Source organism: Glarea lozoyensis (assembly GCF_000409485.1).
Source record: "Glarea lozoyensis ATCC 20868 chromosome Unknown GLAREA9, whole genome shotgun sequence".
In the NCBI taxonomy this organism is placed as follows: Eukaryota; Fungi; Ascomycota; class Leotiomycetes; order Helotiales; family Helotiaceae; genus Glarea; species Glarea lozoyensis.
Window position 1 is genome coordinate 238008 of NW_007361004.1, and position 18048 is coordinate 256055.

The following is an 18048-nucleotide window of genomic DNA, read 5'->3' on the forward strand; positions in this document are numbered from 1 at the left end:
CAGAGCAATGGCTGCTAACCACTTATCGGACGAGGGAAATTTGTGTGTTTAAATATATAAAGGAAGATTTGGGTGTGGGAAGGGGATTGGGAGGGGATTGGGGAAAATGGAGGGAATGATTGGATGGAGGGAATTAGGGAGCCGATGTTGAGGCTGGAGCCGGGGCTAAGGGGGGGTTAGTGGAAAGATGATGAGGAGAATATGGATGAGGGATGTTGAGGTGGGGGTTAAGAGGGTATGGATACAGAATAGGGACTAGGTATAGGGAGGGCGTAGTTTACATGGTTGGAGATGGCAGATGGGTGACGGGTTGAGCGAATGATTGTGGTGAGGATGGATAGGTGTTTATGAGGTTGCACTTTGTATTTCAATTTCTGTAATTGAATCATTCCCCTGAATATCTAGGATAGCTTGAGGGAAAGCTTAAGATAAAAGTTCACTTTGTTTTCCAAACAACCGGGCCGAAAGAGCGAGTCTTCTTACGTGGTACCTCCCTAAGGGTGACTTCTGGGTATTCAGGCAAGAATAAATGATCAATAGGCGTCACTAACAGAATGGGAGTCTCACGCCAGATGAACAAGTGCAAATCAACAGATAAAAAGAGTAGCATTCAATGAGGGTAATAATAAAGAGTGAAGTACGCCATCGCTGTGCTCCGCGCGCCGCAAAGCAACATGATCATCGACCGACCGAAAAATCCCCGATTCCCCCTCCCATAGAGCGTCCAATTGCTCGATTACTAGCCTGTACACCTTGACCCTAAGACACTGGAGGTGATGCAGTACCCAAAAAAGAATTTAATATTAACATTAAGACTAGCTCGTCAGCGGCTCCGGTCCTCTTGAGGCGGAGGCGGCGTTCGTGAAGATGATCCGAGGCTACTGGCTAGGAGACTGCGCCAGCTGCCTGGCTGAGGTGGTCTACGGGTTCGTGTTGGTGTGCCTTGCTCTACATCGGTGTTCTCTGCTGCTGTTGGGATTGGTAATGATGAAGTAGCGCTCTCGCCTTGGCTGTCTTCATCGCTGTCGTCGTGGTAAGAATCGTATCGAGGACTGGAAGGGGTTCCTCTAGCCAGAGAGCGAACTACATCTCCTTTGCATATGGGACAGGTTCGACGGCGAGTTGTCAGCCAAGGTGTACTGATTGGTAATTAGCTTCATAGTTTCTTACAGATCAGGGTGTACTTACATGCAGTCAACGTGAAACTCATGGCCACATGGTAAACTCATAACACGACTGACTCCATCAACGTACTCCTCGAGGCATACCACACATTCCACTTGCTTGCCCATATACTTTCTCCATTCACTTGTGTGACTTCCCTGATGTTTCTCTGGCTCCGGCGACCGTGGTGGCATGGATGGAACATGTAATGGGTTTGAGTTTGCGCGTATGATATCTCCAGGCTCTGGTATGCCCGATGTTGTCCGCGAACGTGGTCGCGGTCTGCTGGGAGGTGAATGTTGAAGCAGAGGTGTTGTGACAGTTGGTTCGACAGCTGCTGAAATTCTTGATGGCTGCGGACTGATACTTGCAACGGTTTGATAAGTTCTGACAGGCAACCTCTCTACTACCGACTTAGGAGCCCTCCAACGACGACGGCGAATTCTCGAGCGTATCAAAAGTAATGCATAGACTACAGTCAATGTCACGAGCGGACTTACTACCAATACTAACAGAGTATCCAAAAACGGGCTGGCTCCGCTCGTGGGTGTCAAGGTGACCCACAATCCCTCAAGCTCATCGTTATCGTCATCGGGCAAGTCATCATTCGTAACCGCAGGATGAGGTGTCAAAAACTCCACATCTTCCTCATCATCACCGAAGATAGTAGTTAGAAGCCCTTTTGCAGTACCCTCCTCTTTATCCTCGTCATTTTTATCAATATCCTGCTCGACCGAAGAATCGCTAGTCCCATACTCACCACTCCCGGGCGTAATACTTCCACCTCGCAGAGAAGGAACATATTCCGGAATTTCTTGGAGTGCACCACCAAGATGTTTCTTCCCTCCCACCTTCGTAGCAGGACTTGATGTACTGGAACCATCCGATTTCTCTTCTTTAGATGGTGTCTGGGTGGATGCGTCAGGATCAGAAGAGGGACTCAACAAGTCTGGATCTCGCCAATCTTGCACACCAATAACGAAATCATCACCAGATGAAGCTTTCGGTTTAGGCTTTGTCTTCTGTTTCTTCTTTTCCGGTTCGGCTTTCTTTGGCTTGGTCGAAATTTTCTTGGAGCCAACGTGATCATCATCCTTCCAGTCGTCGACAAGAACCCAATCTAACTGGCCACTGCTAGGTGGCCGACTACTCTCTGTTTTGGCATCCCCCTTCCTGGGACCAAAGAAAAGTGACCTAAACCAGCTAGGTCGTTCAGTCGCAACTGATGTTTCCTTTTCGGCTTTGGGTGAAGTTTTCTTGCTCGTAGCTCTTGGCGTGGGGTGACTAGTAGCTGTGGCTTTTGGAGACCCGGCCGCCATTTGCGTAAAAGTTGGCTGAGATCCTTGCTTCTTGCCCGACTTTCGTGTCGCATCCGTGTGGTGAACGCTCAGTACGGGCTTCCCATTTTCGTCCAGAGCATCTTCTAAGAAGCTTCCTGGCCCTATTAGGGAAGATAACAGATGCGCTGTGGTTCGCGAGGTGAAAATTGACGGGATAGTCACATTCGACGTGTCGCCACGAGCGTACATCTGTATCAACGGCCCGCCTTTTGTATCGTCGCCAACAATCAGCGCTATCGCCCCTCTTCTCTGCGCCCATTTCACTTTCTCTAAGAAGCCGCAACCACCACGAGAGAGAAGAACAACTTTCCCAGCTATCTCCGCACTCTCTTGAATAGATTGAATATCTGCATGGCTGCCTTTCGACCCCTCCATATGCTTGTCTTTGGCTTTGGATACCGACGACCCGGGTAAGGGGTGGTGGAGATGGTCGTCCGTTCCGTCGTTCGTTGATGGCCCTGCTGCACTTCCAGACTCCTTCGAGGATTTTTCCGTCGTGTCTTCGTGCTCCTCACGGACTTTCCCCTCACTTGCTCGGTCTTGGATGTTTGCCTTCGCAGCTGCTGTCGAAGACTTGCCACTCCCAGATTTTGAGTCCTTGTTTTCAACGGCCGGTACGCTCTTGTAATTGTCCATCCAACCGGGCACATCACTGCATCCCAATTCCCCTTCTGCACCAGTCACCACGGGTCCTTGCCGTATACCATCATCTCCAAATCCACTTCCAATCCATACCTGTCCCTTTAGACCCTCAACCGGTAATTGTGGTCCAAAGGCAGCAGGTCTGGCGAGGAACGCCGTTGAGTTCTCATGCGTGAGGGTGATTATTGCATTTGGAGGGAAGAGGGAGAAAGGCGTTCGAATGGAAAAGAACGCCTGAAGCCCAGTCGGTTTCTGCGTAGGGCCGGAGGCGGTCTCGATGATCTGTGGGTGATTTGATGATCGATACGAAAGGACTGTCAAAACGACCGTCGTCACGAAGAAGACGACAGCTATTATTACTCTTGGAGGTCGCATGATGTGTGTTATAAAGTGTTGGATTTGATTGCCGCACCGAACACCTAGTCAGCTCCGCAGCTGCAAGAAAAAGTAGAGGGTCGCATCTGTCACTATTCGAGGATCTTAGGTTACAATCGCAGCGTGTTCGAGGGGAAGGAGTGGTTGGTGTGAGGTGAAATGCAAGAATGAAGATTGTAGTGATAGAGCAGATGAGGCGGGATGTCGGAGATCCCTCTCACTATTCGACCGCATTGCAGGGGTGTATTTAAGGCGCGTGTTGACAACACATGAATGATTAGGGGAACCTGACATGATATATCACACCACACCACCTGAAACCCAAATAATACTAATAGATTATCTGACTTCTTGGATATTCGGACTTTTGATACTAGGATTGACCATCGAGATACATATCAGTATTAAAGAGTGGCATTTTCCTGTGTCTCGCTTACGTCTACTGTCAACCGTCTCTATCAAAGCTCTATGAATCATGCCGTCACCATGTATAAGGACTTCCACACGATATGTGAGAAAACCAATGCTAGTGTGATGGCGAAATCCTTCTCTCTTCTTTGGCTCTTCTCTCTCTCGTTGTTATAGCTTGGCCAGTAATACATCAAGGGCTCAAAGCCGCCGCTGGACCAGCATACCATCACGTGCTCAGGTGCTACCATTGACTTTCTTTTTTACATTTATAAGGTTTCTAATCTTTGTTCAAGTATGAATTCTCATCGTTGTACGTTCATCCTTTATTGTATTTTGAATACTTATGAGTTGATCACCTCGAATACACGTGATGCTGGTGCTTGCCACGTGGTGAATGTTGTCGTACTTCGTACTCGGATGCCGGCTATGCAGTGCTGTCGATCCAAGCGCGTTTACTCAAACTTCTCACCACCACAACAACAACAACCAGAACTTTGCGCAGCCATACTATCAGGGAAAGCCCTCAGCTTACGTTTTAATATGGTTTAGACCCTTCTGTTACTATATATTGTGCTTCAAGCGACGTGGGTATTGATGATTGTTACCTGCCTCTTCTTGCTCGAAAGAATTGTCATCACAATTTCAGACCTTATGGCGGTATAGCAAAATTCGTGGTGTGGCTCGGAGTCGACAACGACCATCATCCTCTCCTCCGGCCAACCACGAATTGTTGTTTGCCGACTCCATACGGATGAAAAATATAGCTACGGCCTGCTTCCCCGGATGTGCGGCAGTTGCGTAGAGTGTCAACGAAACTCAACGTGTCGTGACTATGGTAGCCACAGGTAGACTGAACTCTACTTCACATGCGTTTCACATCGATTCTGGCTCTCGAAACAGTGTCATTCCGTAAACTGCTTCTGCGTTGGTCTCGGCAAACCAACCGTTACGGCGACAATGACCGTTTTTTTCCCTGTTTGATCAAGGTAATTTGCCAATTGACTGTTTGCCCTTTCCCACCATTATTAGCCAAGTTGCTGACACAAAATTCTAGCTCGCGCTCGCCTTTAGTTGTCATGTCAACTGTCATGTCAATGCCAACATGTTCAGCCATCATTGACGTCGAGGGGGTTTCAAGCCACAAGTTCGATGGTGGCTCTGGTCCGGTGAAATGGCGGAAGACCTAAAAGTTCAACCTCGTCGTTGATCATCACAAAATTACCGTCCGGGTGCTCTTTGTGGCTGGTAGTCCACGAACCACAAGTGAAGTACTAAGCAAGCGCGTAAACGCGCTTGCCCTTATGGTAGGTAGTACAAGTTTTGGATCGAGCGATGAAAAGTCCCCGCAAACGCTTCCGCAGAACACGAGCCAGCCAAAGCCAGATTTGGCCATTTCAGCCCAAACCATTCCCAAATAGTCAAAAGATCTCACGCTTCTGGCCAGCACATTACTGGGTTGAATTCCACTATCATCGGCCGCCGCCAATGCGGGCATTGAGGAAAACCCTCCGGTGCTGGTCGAACTGACTCCTAATGCTCCCAGCCACGCTCTACCAGTAATACCTCAAGCCATTTCTGCTGGGAATCTCACGATCGTTAGGCCAAGGGATTGTCTTTTCTCGGGCAGGTTTGCAACTGCGCCACATCTGGACTCAGATACGTCTGCACAGTGCTGTTGTCCATTTGATCGAGGAATAATAATGGTTGGAATCGAGAACATAACTCTTGTGTCTATTAACCTTCGCACAATGTGTAAGTGAAAGTGTCTTTTCCTGTCTCACCTCCTGTAATTGGATATGAGTGGCAGTGCTTGCGATCTATGTAGGTGTTGCATCGTCGACGCAGCGAGGCCCTTGGACTTGCGGCAACCCAAGCCTTAGCGCTCTCATCCAGCGCCTTCACCACTAGTCGACAGATCAAGAGCAATGACGCTGCTGAAGCTAGAACCACAAGGACATAAAACTTGCTTCTCATCTCGTCTTTTTTCAACATATATTCCTTTCGCTTCTCTCATAAGTTCTCTTGTGGCTTGCACTTCAACTGCTCCCTGGCATACTTCTAATACCACTTCTCATCTTCAATTTGACCACTCTTCTTCTTCAACCCATCAAAATGAATATCAACGAGCCTAGACATGGTGGCCATATGGTCATCCCTTTCATAAACACAAATAAGAAATATCGAAATAGTACGAGACCTGGGTCTATGAAGTCTAATCGATTACCATTTCTCGACTTTATACCAGACGCGGTACGTTCAACATGTTGTTACGTGTATTTGATTTTCCATCTAACAAATAACAGGCTCGAAATCATTTTGTCGCCACGTTGGCCGAGTTCGCTGGAACGGTTTTGTTTCTTTTCTTCGCTTTCTCTGGTACTCAAGTAGCGCTTCTTTCCCAGGCTCCCGATATACAGAATGTTGTTGGAACAGTCAGCGACCCCTCACAACTGATGTTTATTGCTCTGAGCTTCGGTTTCTCACTGGCTGTCAATGCTTGGGTTTTCTTCAGAATTAGTGGGGGGCTGTTCAATCCAGCAGTAAGTACAGCTGAGCTAAAGGCTACGAGAAATCGGCACTAATTACCCTAGGTCACTATGGGAATGTGTCTTGTTGGGGCCCTGCCATGGGTCCGTGGCATTTTCCTTTTAATCGCTCAAGTTGTTGGAGGGATTGCCGCAGCAGGCATCTGTAGCGCACTCTTCCCTGGACCTCTCTCTGTAAGAACAACACTTGGAGGCGGAACTTCGCCGACACAAGGTCTCTTCATTGAGATGTTCTTGACTGCTGAATTGGTTTTCACTATTTTCATGTTGGCAGCAGAGAAACACAAGGGAACGTTCATCGCCCCCATTGGCATTGGACTTTCCCTCTTTGTTGCTGAACTTACTGGTAAGCCTACGTGGTTATGAGTCCCTCCATCTAACTTGCTAATACTCTTTCGAGGCGTATACTTCACCGGAGGATCTGTAAATCCAGCACGTAGCTTCGGTCCCGCCGTTGTGTCTCACACATTCGCCAGTTACCACTGGATCTACTGGGTAGGGCCAATCCTAGGCTCCCTTCTTGCGTCAGCCTTCTACAAGTTCATCAAGATGCTCGAATATGAGACTGCAAACCCTGGGCAAGATCAAGCTCAGAAGGAAGGCGAGCACTTCAACCCCGATGAGCATACTGAAAAGGCTCGTGTGTCTTTTGCACCAGAAGACTATGCCATGGAAGAGGGTAGAGCAGGTGGACACCAAGGAAATGCCGGCCAGGAAAACTTAGGGGTTCCAAATGAGTATGGTACTCAAAACCGTCCCTACAGCAATTCCCCCGCGCCCCCTCATGCCAATGATCAATTTGCTGGTCTCAATGATGGAGGAATGCACGGTAACGACAACCAAAGACCCTACAATCCTCATAATAGCATGGGCGGCGACAGTGACCGCACCGTGGTGTCACCTAATAACACCAATACCACTGTGCTCAGCGAAGGCAGTGCGCGAAAGGAAGTTGGAAGTGGAAGTACATCAGGTGCCCCCCGAAGTGCCATCAAAAATTCAACTTCGCCTTCCAAAGTACCTATGGCGGAGAGGAGTCTCAGGAGCAATACGCGCAACAACAGAAACGCGCATGCTGGTCCAAGCGATGAGGAGTTTTACGACAAGAATTGAAGTTGTCACTACAGGTGTGTAAAATAGTTATTGCTTTTTTCTCGTTCAGAGTTTGCTAAGGAGCAAATCCGGCGAATTGGTATGGGCAAGGAAGAGCGAGTCATTTGTTTGTTTTTGTATGATGAGATGCCTAATGATTTATCACGACCTTAATAATCAATATTTTCATTTTTACCATAAGAGTATGAAATTCACGTGACTGGGTCTGGCTGTCAGCAATTCGCACGAAGCCTCGAGTACGAATGTGGTAGTAACAACATTTACCTTGCAACTTGAGAGGATTGAGATGAATAGGATCTTTAGTGTCGTCGTGTGGCTAAGACGATCTTATATCAAGTGGGTAGCTGGGTCGTAGGATTTCCTTCCATGTGGAGTAAGTTGCGCGAAGTAGTGGATACAGTCAGAATGCTAATGACTAGCAGTACGTCACTTGACAGCATCCTACATATCCTATTTCAACCTCACTTGGCCATGAGGAATACTTATAGCTGTCAATAGAACTCATGAACCTATTCTTTCTACCGCTCATAGACTCAAAAAGTTCTGAATTTTCACGACCGTCCTCTGTCTCGATTCGCTGAATTGTTCAGGTGCTCGGCTAAATTTTGAGGGGTAATATATCCAGGTCATCACCTCCTTACCAAAAAGTGTTAGCATTCATTTTAATATTGGAAAATGGCAATCAACTTAATATCAAAACTCCTACTTTTTGCTTCACTCACGTTAGCAACCGCGACTCAGAGTCCAGGATGTGGAAAACCGCTTCCCAAAGCACAACAACCAGCAGGAGGAGCTTCACACAAAGTCCAATTCAAGCAAACGAATGGTACTCCACGCACTTATCTCATTCATATTCCGAAGGGTTACTCTTCGGATAAGCCCGCCCCTCTGATATTCTCATTTCATGGTCGTGGGAAAACTGCTTCGAGTCAGGAGGAATTGAGCCAGTTCTCGAATGAAAAATGGAATCCGGATGGGATTGCTGTGTATCCGCAGGGAATAGAGGTATGATTTACGTTTCCAATATAGGGATCCTTACTAACTTCATAACAGAATGCGTGGCAGGGCGCCCCATATTCAAAAGGAGTCGACGACATCGAATTCGTCACAGACATGTACCTCACCCCTTCCCTACCACGAAACCAATAAACTAACAAAACTCCAGGATCGACCACATAACAGATCGCTACTGCGTCAACCCCAAACGCATCTACGCAGCCGGCAAATCCAACGGCGGCGGCTTCACCGGCACCCTCGCCTGCTCCGCTCTCTCCTCCAAAATCGCCGCCTTCGCCCCCGTCTCCGCCGCCTTCTACATCCCGCTCCCGAAAGACACCAGCGTTTGCGAGCCGGAATTCATCGACATCCCGTGCAAACCCAGCCGCTCTGTCCCGATCCTCGAGTTCCACGGGAGTCAAGACGATACGATCGCGTACGCGGGCGGTGCCAGGAGTGGTGAGTGTCTGCCGAGCGTAGCGCGCTGGGTGAAGGCGTGGAGTGTGAGAGATGGGTTGGGGACGTGTGCGAATGAGACGGTTTTGTATGGGGGGAAGGTGAGGAAATGGGAGTATGGTGGGGGAAAGGTGACGGGGTACTTGACGGAGGGTTTGGGGCATGCGTGGCCGAGTTTGGAGGCTAATGGGGATAATCCGAATGGGACTTACTTCGATGCTACGCCGGTTATTATGGAGTGGTTTGGGAGATGGAGTTTGTAGAGCGAGGGTGGTGTTGACCCCCGGGTTGGAGGGGGGTTGGGATTCTTGTATATATTACTTTGATATACCAGTCAGCTTATTGAAATATAACGAGCAGTATTGATGAGCTGTTTGCCACGATAGATGAGTAAACCAATAAGAGACTTCAGAACTTACAAGAATGTCAGGAATTTTCATAACCAACTCACTTTCCATCACCTACAGCATCTTCGGCAGCTTCCTACCAACTGCGCTGATTTGCAGGAACATAACTCCTGATTATTTATCATATCATTTATCGTTAGAATCACTTGTCGATTTGCTCCACCTCAACCTCGAACTTGCTACGCTTGTTCAATTGAACCAACCGCTCGGTGCTGATGTTTACAATAACTCAATTCCTCTATTGTGGAAAAGCATCTTTGAGGACGATTGTCGCCGACAATAGTGGACTTCATAATTTCCGTTGACTCTCTTAGTGAGATTTGATTTATGCTTCGTGGCGTAGCCTTGTTTTTACGGTGAGGAAAGTGCTCATTACTTACAAAACGCAATAATATGTTCCTATATAGATTTGATTAGAACGAAGGAGATATCTCGACGTCCCGTAATATCCGCATTCAAATTCTGGAAGTAGAGGTACATGTAAGGTAGAGTCTCCTACTAAAACATACTATTAGACCTCGAGGAGGGCTTAACGAGGAACGTCTCTTGTCGAGGCGCTTTTTTAAAATACTTGTCTTTAGATTCACGGTCCTTTTGATCTATAGAGACCTCGATCCCGTTAAGCAATGCGGCGCTCAAATTGTAGAGAAGAGATGGTTGAATTGTGTGAGTATCACAATAAAAAGGTCTTTGGTAGAGCCAAAATGCGAGAAATCGAACGCCAGCACTTGAGAGGAAATTTGCCAGATCTTTTCGAAAAATTACTCCATGAAAGCCATGATCTGTGATGTGCGCTACAAATGCAGGATTGGCTGGGAGGAGAGCGAGAAGACTTCCGGTCTTGATAGATACATTGTGGGCATTGAGTAGAAGCTACCGTGAATAGAGAGGTTTTATAACTTATGGGATTATGATTGTATGATTACGAGTTATATAATTGTTACTATTTTCAAAATAAGAGGTTTTACAGCTTTTGGGACTCGGTTCGCAATTTAGTGTGTAAGAGACTGTTTCGACCTAAATAACTTCCTAATTAGGACGGACTATCTTAATCCTATCGTAAACCTATAGGACTATATAGTCCTAAACGCGATTTTGGGATTATAAAGTTCAATCGGAGCTCCGAAAGAGAGAAAGTATAAATTGTATAAAACTATAGCGCTAAACTATAATAGGAAGTTAAACGGTAATCCTAAAATCTGCAAAACCTCTCTAATATCCTCGCGGACTGTCCGATGAAGAGGATTTTTGAAGTTAGGCTCTCAATGCCAACGACTTCTCGTTCAGGTGTACCACAGAAAGAATCCTTGATATTGTTCTACAGAGTTGGCCGGAGTGGTGCAAATTGATTCTTGATCTTGGGAAGTAGAAGTCTACTAGTGGTGCGGATTACTACCCACCCAATTTCTGGGTTTGGTGAGCCCCTGACCGAACGCCTAACTATTTCCCTCATCGCGAACTGTCCAATCACAAGAACTCGCTGTTATTTGAGGAACCACTTAGTCAATGCACAGTCGCATCGTCAATTCCTGGGATGGAAAAGTAGGTGCAGCGCTTAAGTTCTGGGCGTGTTGGTTGCTAGTCGTGGGGTATCGCCGTAAAGGGTCACCGCAAAGCTTAGCCCTGTGATTCTAGACGCGCGATAGCAGTACTAGTTAGATGGATATTTTGTGGGATTGAGCTACTGTCTTGTGCAATTTTGAAATGGAAAAATGGAGTTACAAGGAGAATATGGCATGGTTAGCAGGAGTCTACTAACGAATAAGGGAGTGGTTAAGCGAGAAATACTCAGAATTGTCTGAACAAGTGCTTCAAATTTCTGTGACACCCGCATTCTGCCTTTCGCAGGCTCGAAATCAGGGGGGTTCTTCGCAGGTACCAAGACCCCTCGCGGGGTCATCTAGCGTGCGGCGTAGTTATATCTTGATTGTTAAAGCAGGTACCAGGCTGGTTGATTTTCATGCAAAGGTGCAAAAGTCCATATTGTTTAGTGCAAGACTTAGCAATTGTGCCTCGCCATAAGATTGCAAGCGTTACACGCTTCAAACAACCTCGTGAAGATGTCAATTCGTTCCAACTTTGTGAGATTTCGAGGTGAAATCACCCGAAGTATCCTGTTATCCCTGTGCTAAAAAGGCTTGGTTAGACTTGGCAAATATACCCTTTTTCCAAGCACAAAGTGGATGCACGACTTTTCTGTTCCTGTGCCTCTCGCAAGTATAGCTCCGTACTTGGCAAGTACGGAGTGTAATAGAAAATGATATAGTTGAATTTCCTAATTGGTAAAATAGACGAAGGTAGTAAGTAACCGTCGAGACTTGTCAGGTGTCTGACTAACTTGAAGAGAGAGAGTTTACTGTTAATACCTTTTGAAACCAGTTGATGTTCTCGCTTCCTAAGCCTTAATTCGGGCACTTCCGAGATCTCAATCTTCTCTTCAACTTGTCAGCGTCTGAAATTTTACAAGAAGTCCCTTTTTCGACTGCAGGGATAATTCTCAATCCTTGCTAGCCAGTCTATCGTATTCGGTACTCATCTGGCAGATTTTTGACGATAGCTTCATCGACGCTCTCTCTTTGAGTCTTCTAAAATGCGGAGAACAGAAAAGCAGTAATATTCGGGCAAGTTAAGAACGATTGCATTTCGAGATGTAACGTTAAGGACCCAAAAGCAAGGGGTAGTGTGACATGCTGGGCATATACTTTGGTTTTCAGGGTCTGGTTCTGGACCCCATCTTGGGGGCGAAGTTGGGGCTCGGGCCCTTTACGAGAAGCGAAGCCGCGGCAGCACGGCACAACGTCAACTCTGGTACGGTACGAGCCCACGAGGGAGCCTGGCTTCTGCATTTCCTAACGGTTTTCTCCTTTCGTTCCCACGGAATCGACACTCAAAGGGCTAAGCTCCAGCTGGGCAGCAATAGAAGCAAGGTAAATGATCGCCAAGCAGTCTTGGAATAACGGCGGTGTCAATACAGACGCCACTTCACAGCATGACCGAAGCACGAGACCACGAGCATGTCGTCCTAGAGATAGGAACGAGACACAAACACTTTATGCGCTGTGCAAATCTAAAGCTTCACGTAAGGGAGAAGTCGAGACCAACCTCACCCTTCTAGTTTAGGAAACACCGAAGAAATAAGCTTTCTTATCGAATTCTCGAATTCGATGTCTTTTTTCCTTCCATTCGATGCCTGGAAATAGCCAAAATGCAATATCACAGAACCACATATCGTTTCTTAGCTATTCCAAATGGAAATCTACGAGGGCATGGGTTAGAGAGCATGTTCATATGCGATCGTGAGAAATACGTTGGGATGAAATAAATATAAAGAGCCGGACGAACCGTAAGTTTTCTTGCCATCGAGTAGAGGTTTTCTTTTCGTCCTCCTCGTGTCTTCTCTCGTGCCGCAGCAATGGGTCTCTTAATGAAGAACCTCGGTGCATTGCTTGCTATTTCTAGCAGCATAAACTCCATTGTGCCTATCGCTGCTCAAGGACTCGATTATCCAACCACCAACACCGGTCCATCAGATGCAACTGTCGATAAAGCATGGAATGGCTATTATCCACCATACGAAGGCTTCACTGTTACCCCTCAACACCAAGAAATCTATGACAATGTCACAGATCCCGCACCGGACCTCAGGCGCCGCGAAGCCAAGGATTTCTATCTCCGCGTGATGCCTCTGGGAGCCTCTATCGTTGAAGGTATTGCCTCTTCAGACAGCAATGGATTCAGAAAGCACCTGAGACAGCAGCTGCGTTGGAAGGGCTGGAAGGTGAACATGGTGGGATCTAAACAAAATGGAAATATGGCAGATCGGGTTTGTATACACTCAATAGAAGAACTCCGCACACGCAAAGCTCACATTACCTTCGTAGGACAACGAAGGCCATCCAGGTTGGGTCACCTCTGAGATTCATGGTGCATGGACAGCAAACAAAGAGATGAAGCCGAATGTGGTCTTACTCAACGCGGGAACGTAAGTGTTTAACCTGCGTATATATCTAGACAGATAGGTTAACCGTACTTTAGGAACGATTGTATGCAAAACCTCGACACAAACAATGTGGGCACACGCGTCAAGGCTATAGTCAACGATATCTTTAACAGCATCGATGATGTGACTGTCATTGTTTCGACTCTCGTTCAAAGCAGAAACCAACAAGAATGCGCTGAGAAAGTCAGCAAACAGATTCGAGAGTTCGTGAAGTCTAGCGAGTTCTCGGGCAAGAAGATCGCTCTAGCAGACATGTTTCAAGCTATGAACAGAGAGGCTCATCTCTCTGGTGACGGTATTCATCCCAATGACGCCGGCTACAAGCTATTCGCAGCTGTGTAAGTTCTTCTAATTATTGGCATTGACTTTTGGCCATATCGGGACCGTGGAGTTCAGATACACTTTACCTGATTCCAAAAGTGTTCCTGTTTTCCCTCTTTTCTCCAAGTTTAGTAAGCTAATATTAAGGGTTTGGATTTTAGTTGGTGGGATGCGTTCCAGCGAGTCGAAAGCCGGGTTTCGCCCCCGAAGTACGTTGCCAGCATTGATGACAGCAAGACCGGCAGTGCTAGAAGCTGTACCAAAGTTCCAGGAAATGCTCGAGGTCCAATCTTGACACAAAGCGGCAGTGGACATGATGATGGTATATGAGTTCCTTTTCCTATCGCCATACACAGTAGACTAATTGCGACTTTCTACTTTTAGGAGCTTATGTGCACCAGCGAAAGGAATGGGCAGCAGACATCTCTGCAAGAATTGAAAAGAAAGATGATATTGCAGTCATTGTCAACGGAATTCCAGATCGCATGTTCTTCGCCAACCTCGTCGTAGCTGATCCCAATGCTGATCGGGCCAAAACGCTCGATGATTGGATTCGGATCTACCATGATCGCGATGACAAGAACACTTATTATTACAGACAGAATCTTGGAGGTGGAAAGTTTGGAGCAAGTACAACTTTCAACGTAGACATGGATTGTAATCTGGGTCCAAAGTGTAGGTGATCTAACATCCAGTCGATTTCATTTCTGAGATTCCAACTGTTGAGACAATAACTAACTCCTCCGTGCTCTACCAGATGCCTTTGCGGACTTCAACAACGACGGGTACGATGACTTTTTTTGCTTAAAGTCTGGCTCAGCTGTGCATGTTTCAATCAACCAGAAGACAAACCCTCCCACTTTCAAATATCTTGGACAGGTAGGTGATCTAACCAGATATATGGGCTAGAACTGTCTTAACCGAACTTAGGTTGTTCCAACTCATGCTGGTTATACCGATCTAGACGTGCGGATTGCAGGTTTGTGGAATCTTTACCCCAGTGTTGTGTTGTGGACTACGCACTAACGATAAACAGACATTGACGGAGACGGACGTGCGGATTACTGTCTGGTTGAAAATGGTAATGTCGCAGGTGACGGAAATGGATTCATCAAGTAAGGGAGCTCTGATAGGTTATGCTTTCATTGATGTCTTTACTAACACTTGCAATAGGTGCTCGCGAAATGCCGGTCAAGGAATTGACTATTCTTGGCAAGGGTTCAAGACCGCAGGTGGTATTGGCGAACGAGTCTTCGACAAAGTAGCAACGGCAGATCGGTCAGGAGTCATTCTTGGTGATTTGAATGGTGACAACAGAGCTGATTACATGTTCATCGGCAATAACGGCAACGTTAACACATGGACGAATATGAGAGGATGGGGACCGGGAATTGTTCCTGAATGGAATGATGCTGGAATCACACATCAAGGCCAAGGAGATCAAAATATCCGACGAAACATCAAATTCGGGCGAATCTTTGGCTCTGGTAAACTCGACTACATCTACATCAAGGAAGAGAAAGAGTGGTACGATGTTCACGTATGGGAGAATTTGGGTGCAGGTGCAACTAGACGCAAGGCCGACGGTAACTACTACTGCGACATGCGAGGAACCGGACGAGACGACTACGTCTGGATCTATTCCCATGGAGGATCTGCAGAAATCTTCGCCAACATCCAAAGCCCTCCAGAATGGGGCCACGACGTCACAATCAAGCTGAGTGTGCCAGGGCCTCGTAACGGTATTCATCTTGCGGATTGGGATGGTGATGGAAGGTGCGATGTTTTGGTACAGAACAAAGCAACTGGTGCCATCACACCCTACATCAACAAATGGGATGCAAACTCGAAGACTATAACCTTTGTTGCATCAGCGCCGACTCGTGCGACTTGTAACACAGGCTGGGGTGTGAACATCTTTGATAAAGGAATGGCTCTTGCCGACATTGAGTGAGTTTGCCAGATGAACTATTCAACTTACATTTTCGATACAGATACTAACAAAGATGGCAGCGGTGACAAGCGAGCAGACATCTTGTGTCTGGAAACCAGCGGACGTATTACAGGGTTTTTGAACAAAGCCGGCAAACTGGAAGACGTTGGACAAATCAAAAAGTCTGAAGGATGGTAAGTGTCTGCTTATATCCTCGAAGTTCTGTGAAACCTGGCAATTTACTGACGACTTTTGAATTAAAGGGATCGTGCCAACCTTCGTTTCGCAGATGTGGAATCGAAGGGAAAAACTGATATCATCTGGTTGGACAAGTACACTGGCGCTGGGTCAGTCTGGACAAATGGCGGGCGTACCGGCAACCCAGCCGGTAATCTCGGTTCGTCTTGGCTATGGACGAGCCGCGGGAAATTGTATTCGCCTATAAATCGCGGCGAGTGCATGATGTTCAGCAACCAAGGAGGGCTGGGTCGAGCTGATCTTCTCGAAGTCCTCCCACTCAGTAATCGCGTACGTCATTAAACGCGGCCTTCTTACATACGACATCTTGCTAACATTGATAGGCTTGGACCTATTTCAACGAGTGTGGCGGAGGAAGTGGTGGAGACGATGGTGGTTCGATTGGTAATTTTAACCCTTCTTCAACATTCACCATATCTGTCAATTGGCTAATCAATCTTGCACTTCGCAGCTGATCCAAATTTGCCTCCATACAACTCCCCCGAAGAGGCCAAACCACCAACGGATTATGGTGATATCAACAAATGCACTGGTACCTATTATCACCTCTCGGATATTCCTCGAAACGACCTAATGATATGCAAATTGTATTACATCCTGGCCATATGGGAGCGTGTACTATCAGAAAAGACGACCCAATTCAACAATCTAATCAGAGACGACTATGACAGAAAATTCGGCATCTACGCAAATTACATAGTGGACTATCTGGCCGACAATATCAAGGAAAGGCTCGCGGAACATGGAGCTGACTACTTCGAGTGTGATGTCTTCGAGCAAATCGTTTGCTGTAGAAATTGTGAAGCCATTTACCCTGGACAATGTCGCCACTGCGCAGTCCTAACCACAAATGAGGACCTTTGCAAATACGAAGGCACACAACCACCAACCACTCCAAAATACAGATACGAGCCGAAGAAAGAGGATTGTCCTCCAATATATAACTTGAGAGGCATCGGAGGTAATGACAAGCAATCAGTAACATGGTATCTGCGTTCAGGTGACGCTGAGAGATTCTACGCCGATATTGGAGTCGAATCAAAATACATCAAATTTGATGACTACAAATTTGCCGACGGTTCGATCAGCGATCAATACAATTGCGCCCAAAGCCCGGACAGTGTGCATTGCAAGAACCGATTCATGTATTATCAATATCCAGGGAGGACGTCGGACTACACCGCCGATTTGATCAAAAAAGACCAGAATCCGAAGACTTTCCTGTCCGACTCCATGAAAGGAATCGAGGGCACTCTGACTGAACTCCGCGAAATCATCAAAGCCGTGAAGGAAAAGAGAACTATCGGTAGCGAGGAAGAGCCCCTTGATATCAGACACTTGGCATGGGCATTGTACCCATCCGTGACCATGGTCGACGAGTCCGTCAACCAAATGCAGAAGGTCCTGGAGACGGCCGAGAAAGTTGAGGCGGAGGAACGCAAGAAGGTCGCATTAGCCTTCCTCGACACCATTTTCCTGGTCATGCCGCTTGTCAGCGCACCACTGAAGGCTACAAGCAGTGCATTGGTGAGATCGTTGGGCAGAACTATCGGTGGATTCACTGATGCGTATGCTGTTGGAAGAGGTTTGTATGACGCCGCTACTACCTCTGTGCCATCAGGTCTACTCGCCATTGCAGGTTTCGCCATCGGAAAAGCGATTGCTAGAGCACCAGAGGCTGCTACGATCTCAAAGGCGGCCTTTGCTTTGGACGGCGCCGGACTGGGTCCCCTTGGTACGCCAATCTTGGTCACTAGGAAGGCGTTGGAGGAACTTGCGCCACTGCCCCAAGATGAGATTGATCCTTAGAGCTGTGGCACTATGGAAAGCGAAGAGAACATCGATTGAATTTCCTTTCTCCACAAAGCAACGATTACCAACTTTTCATTCATGTCTCTTTTGTATATAGTTCTTGTTCTGGTAGAATATTAGAGTTAGAATTGAAGCACGATTTCTGATGAACTTATGTGTTGCAAAGTGCTCGGTGAAATCCTCTCCTTCCTGGTTTCTGTGAGCAATCAATTAACAGCCGAATGAGTGAGTGGACTCGAGTTGAACGACGCAATCTTAACTACAACTCATCTCA

The 18048-nt window shown here is 47.0% G+C and overlaps 4 protein-coding genes across 4 annotated transcripts; 3 read left to right on the top strand and 1 right to left on the bottom strand.

The window, feature by feature from the left end:
- Positions 1-823: 823 nt before the first annotated feature.
- On the bottom strand, positions 824-3521 carry GLAREA_08025 (RING/U-box; the record flags this gene model as incomplete). The annotated part of the gene is made up of 2 exons (XM_008090072.1): positions 824-1139; positions 1189-3521. The coding sequence occupies 2 exons, from the start codon at positions 3519-3521 to the stop codon at positions 824-826; spliced, it is 2649 nt and encodes an 882-aa protein (XP_008088263.1).
- Positions 3522-6044: 2523 nt separating this feature from the next.
- On the top strand, positions 6045-7591 carry GLAREA_08026 (Aquaporin-like protein; the record flags this gene model as incomplete). Its single annotated transcript, XM_008090073.1, has 4 exons — positions 6045-6182; positions 6236-6472; positions 6524-6824; positions 6879-7591. 4 exons carry the CDS (start codon positions 6045-6047, stop codon positions 7589-7591), a joined length of 1389 nt encoding a protein of 462 aa, XP_008088264.1.
- A 675-nt stretch (positions 7592-8266) lies between these two features.
- GLAREA_08027 (alpha/beta-Hydrolase) lies at positions 8267-9306 on the top strand (the record flags this gene model as incomplete). The annotated part of the gene is made up of 3 exons (XM_008090074.1): positions 8267-8596; positions 8645-8706; positions 8757-9306. 3 exons carry the CDS (start codon positions 8267-8269, stop codon positions 9304-9306), a joined length of 942 nt encoding a protein of 313 aa, XP_008088265.1.
- Positions 9307-12862: 3556 nt separating this feature from the next.
- On the top strand, positions 12863-17771 carry GLAREA_08028 (Integrin alpha N-terminal; the record flags this gene model as incomplete). Its single annotated transcript, XM_008090075.1, has 13 exons — positions 12863-13273; positions 13332-13432; positions 13486-13788; positions 13933-14093; positions 14156-14446; positions 14529-14650; positions 14702-14750; positions 14808-14886; positions 14945-15721; positions 15785-15898; positions 15968-16232; positions 16286-16346; positions 16414-17771. The coding sequence occupies 13 exons, from the start codon at positions 12863-12865 to the stop codon at positions 17769-17771; spliced, it is 4092 nt and encodes a 1363-aa protein (XP_008088266.1).
- Positions 17772-18048: the final 277 nt, after the last annotated feature.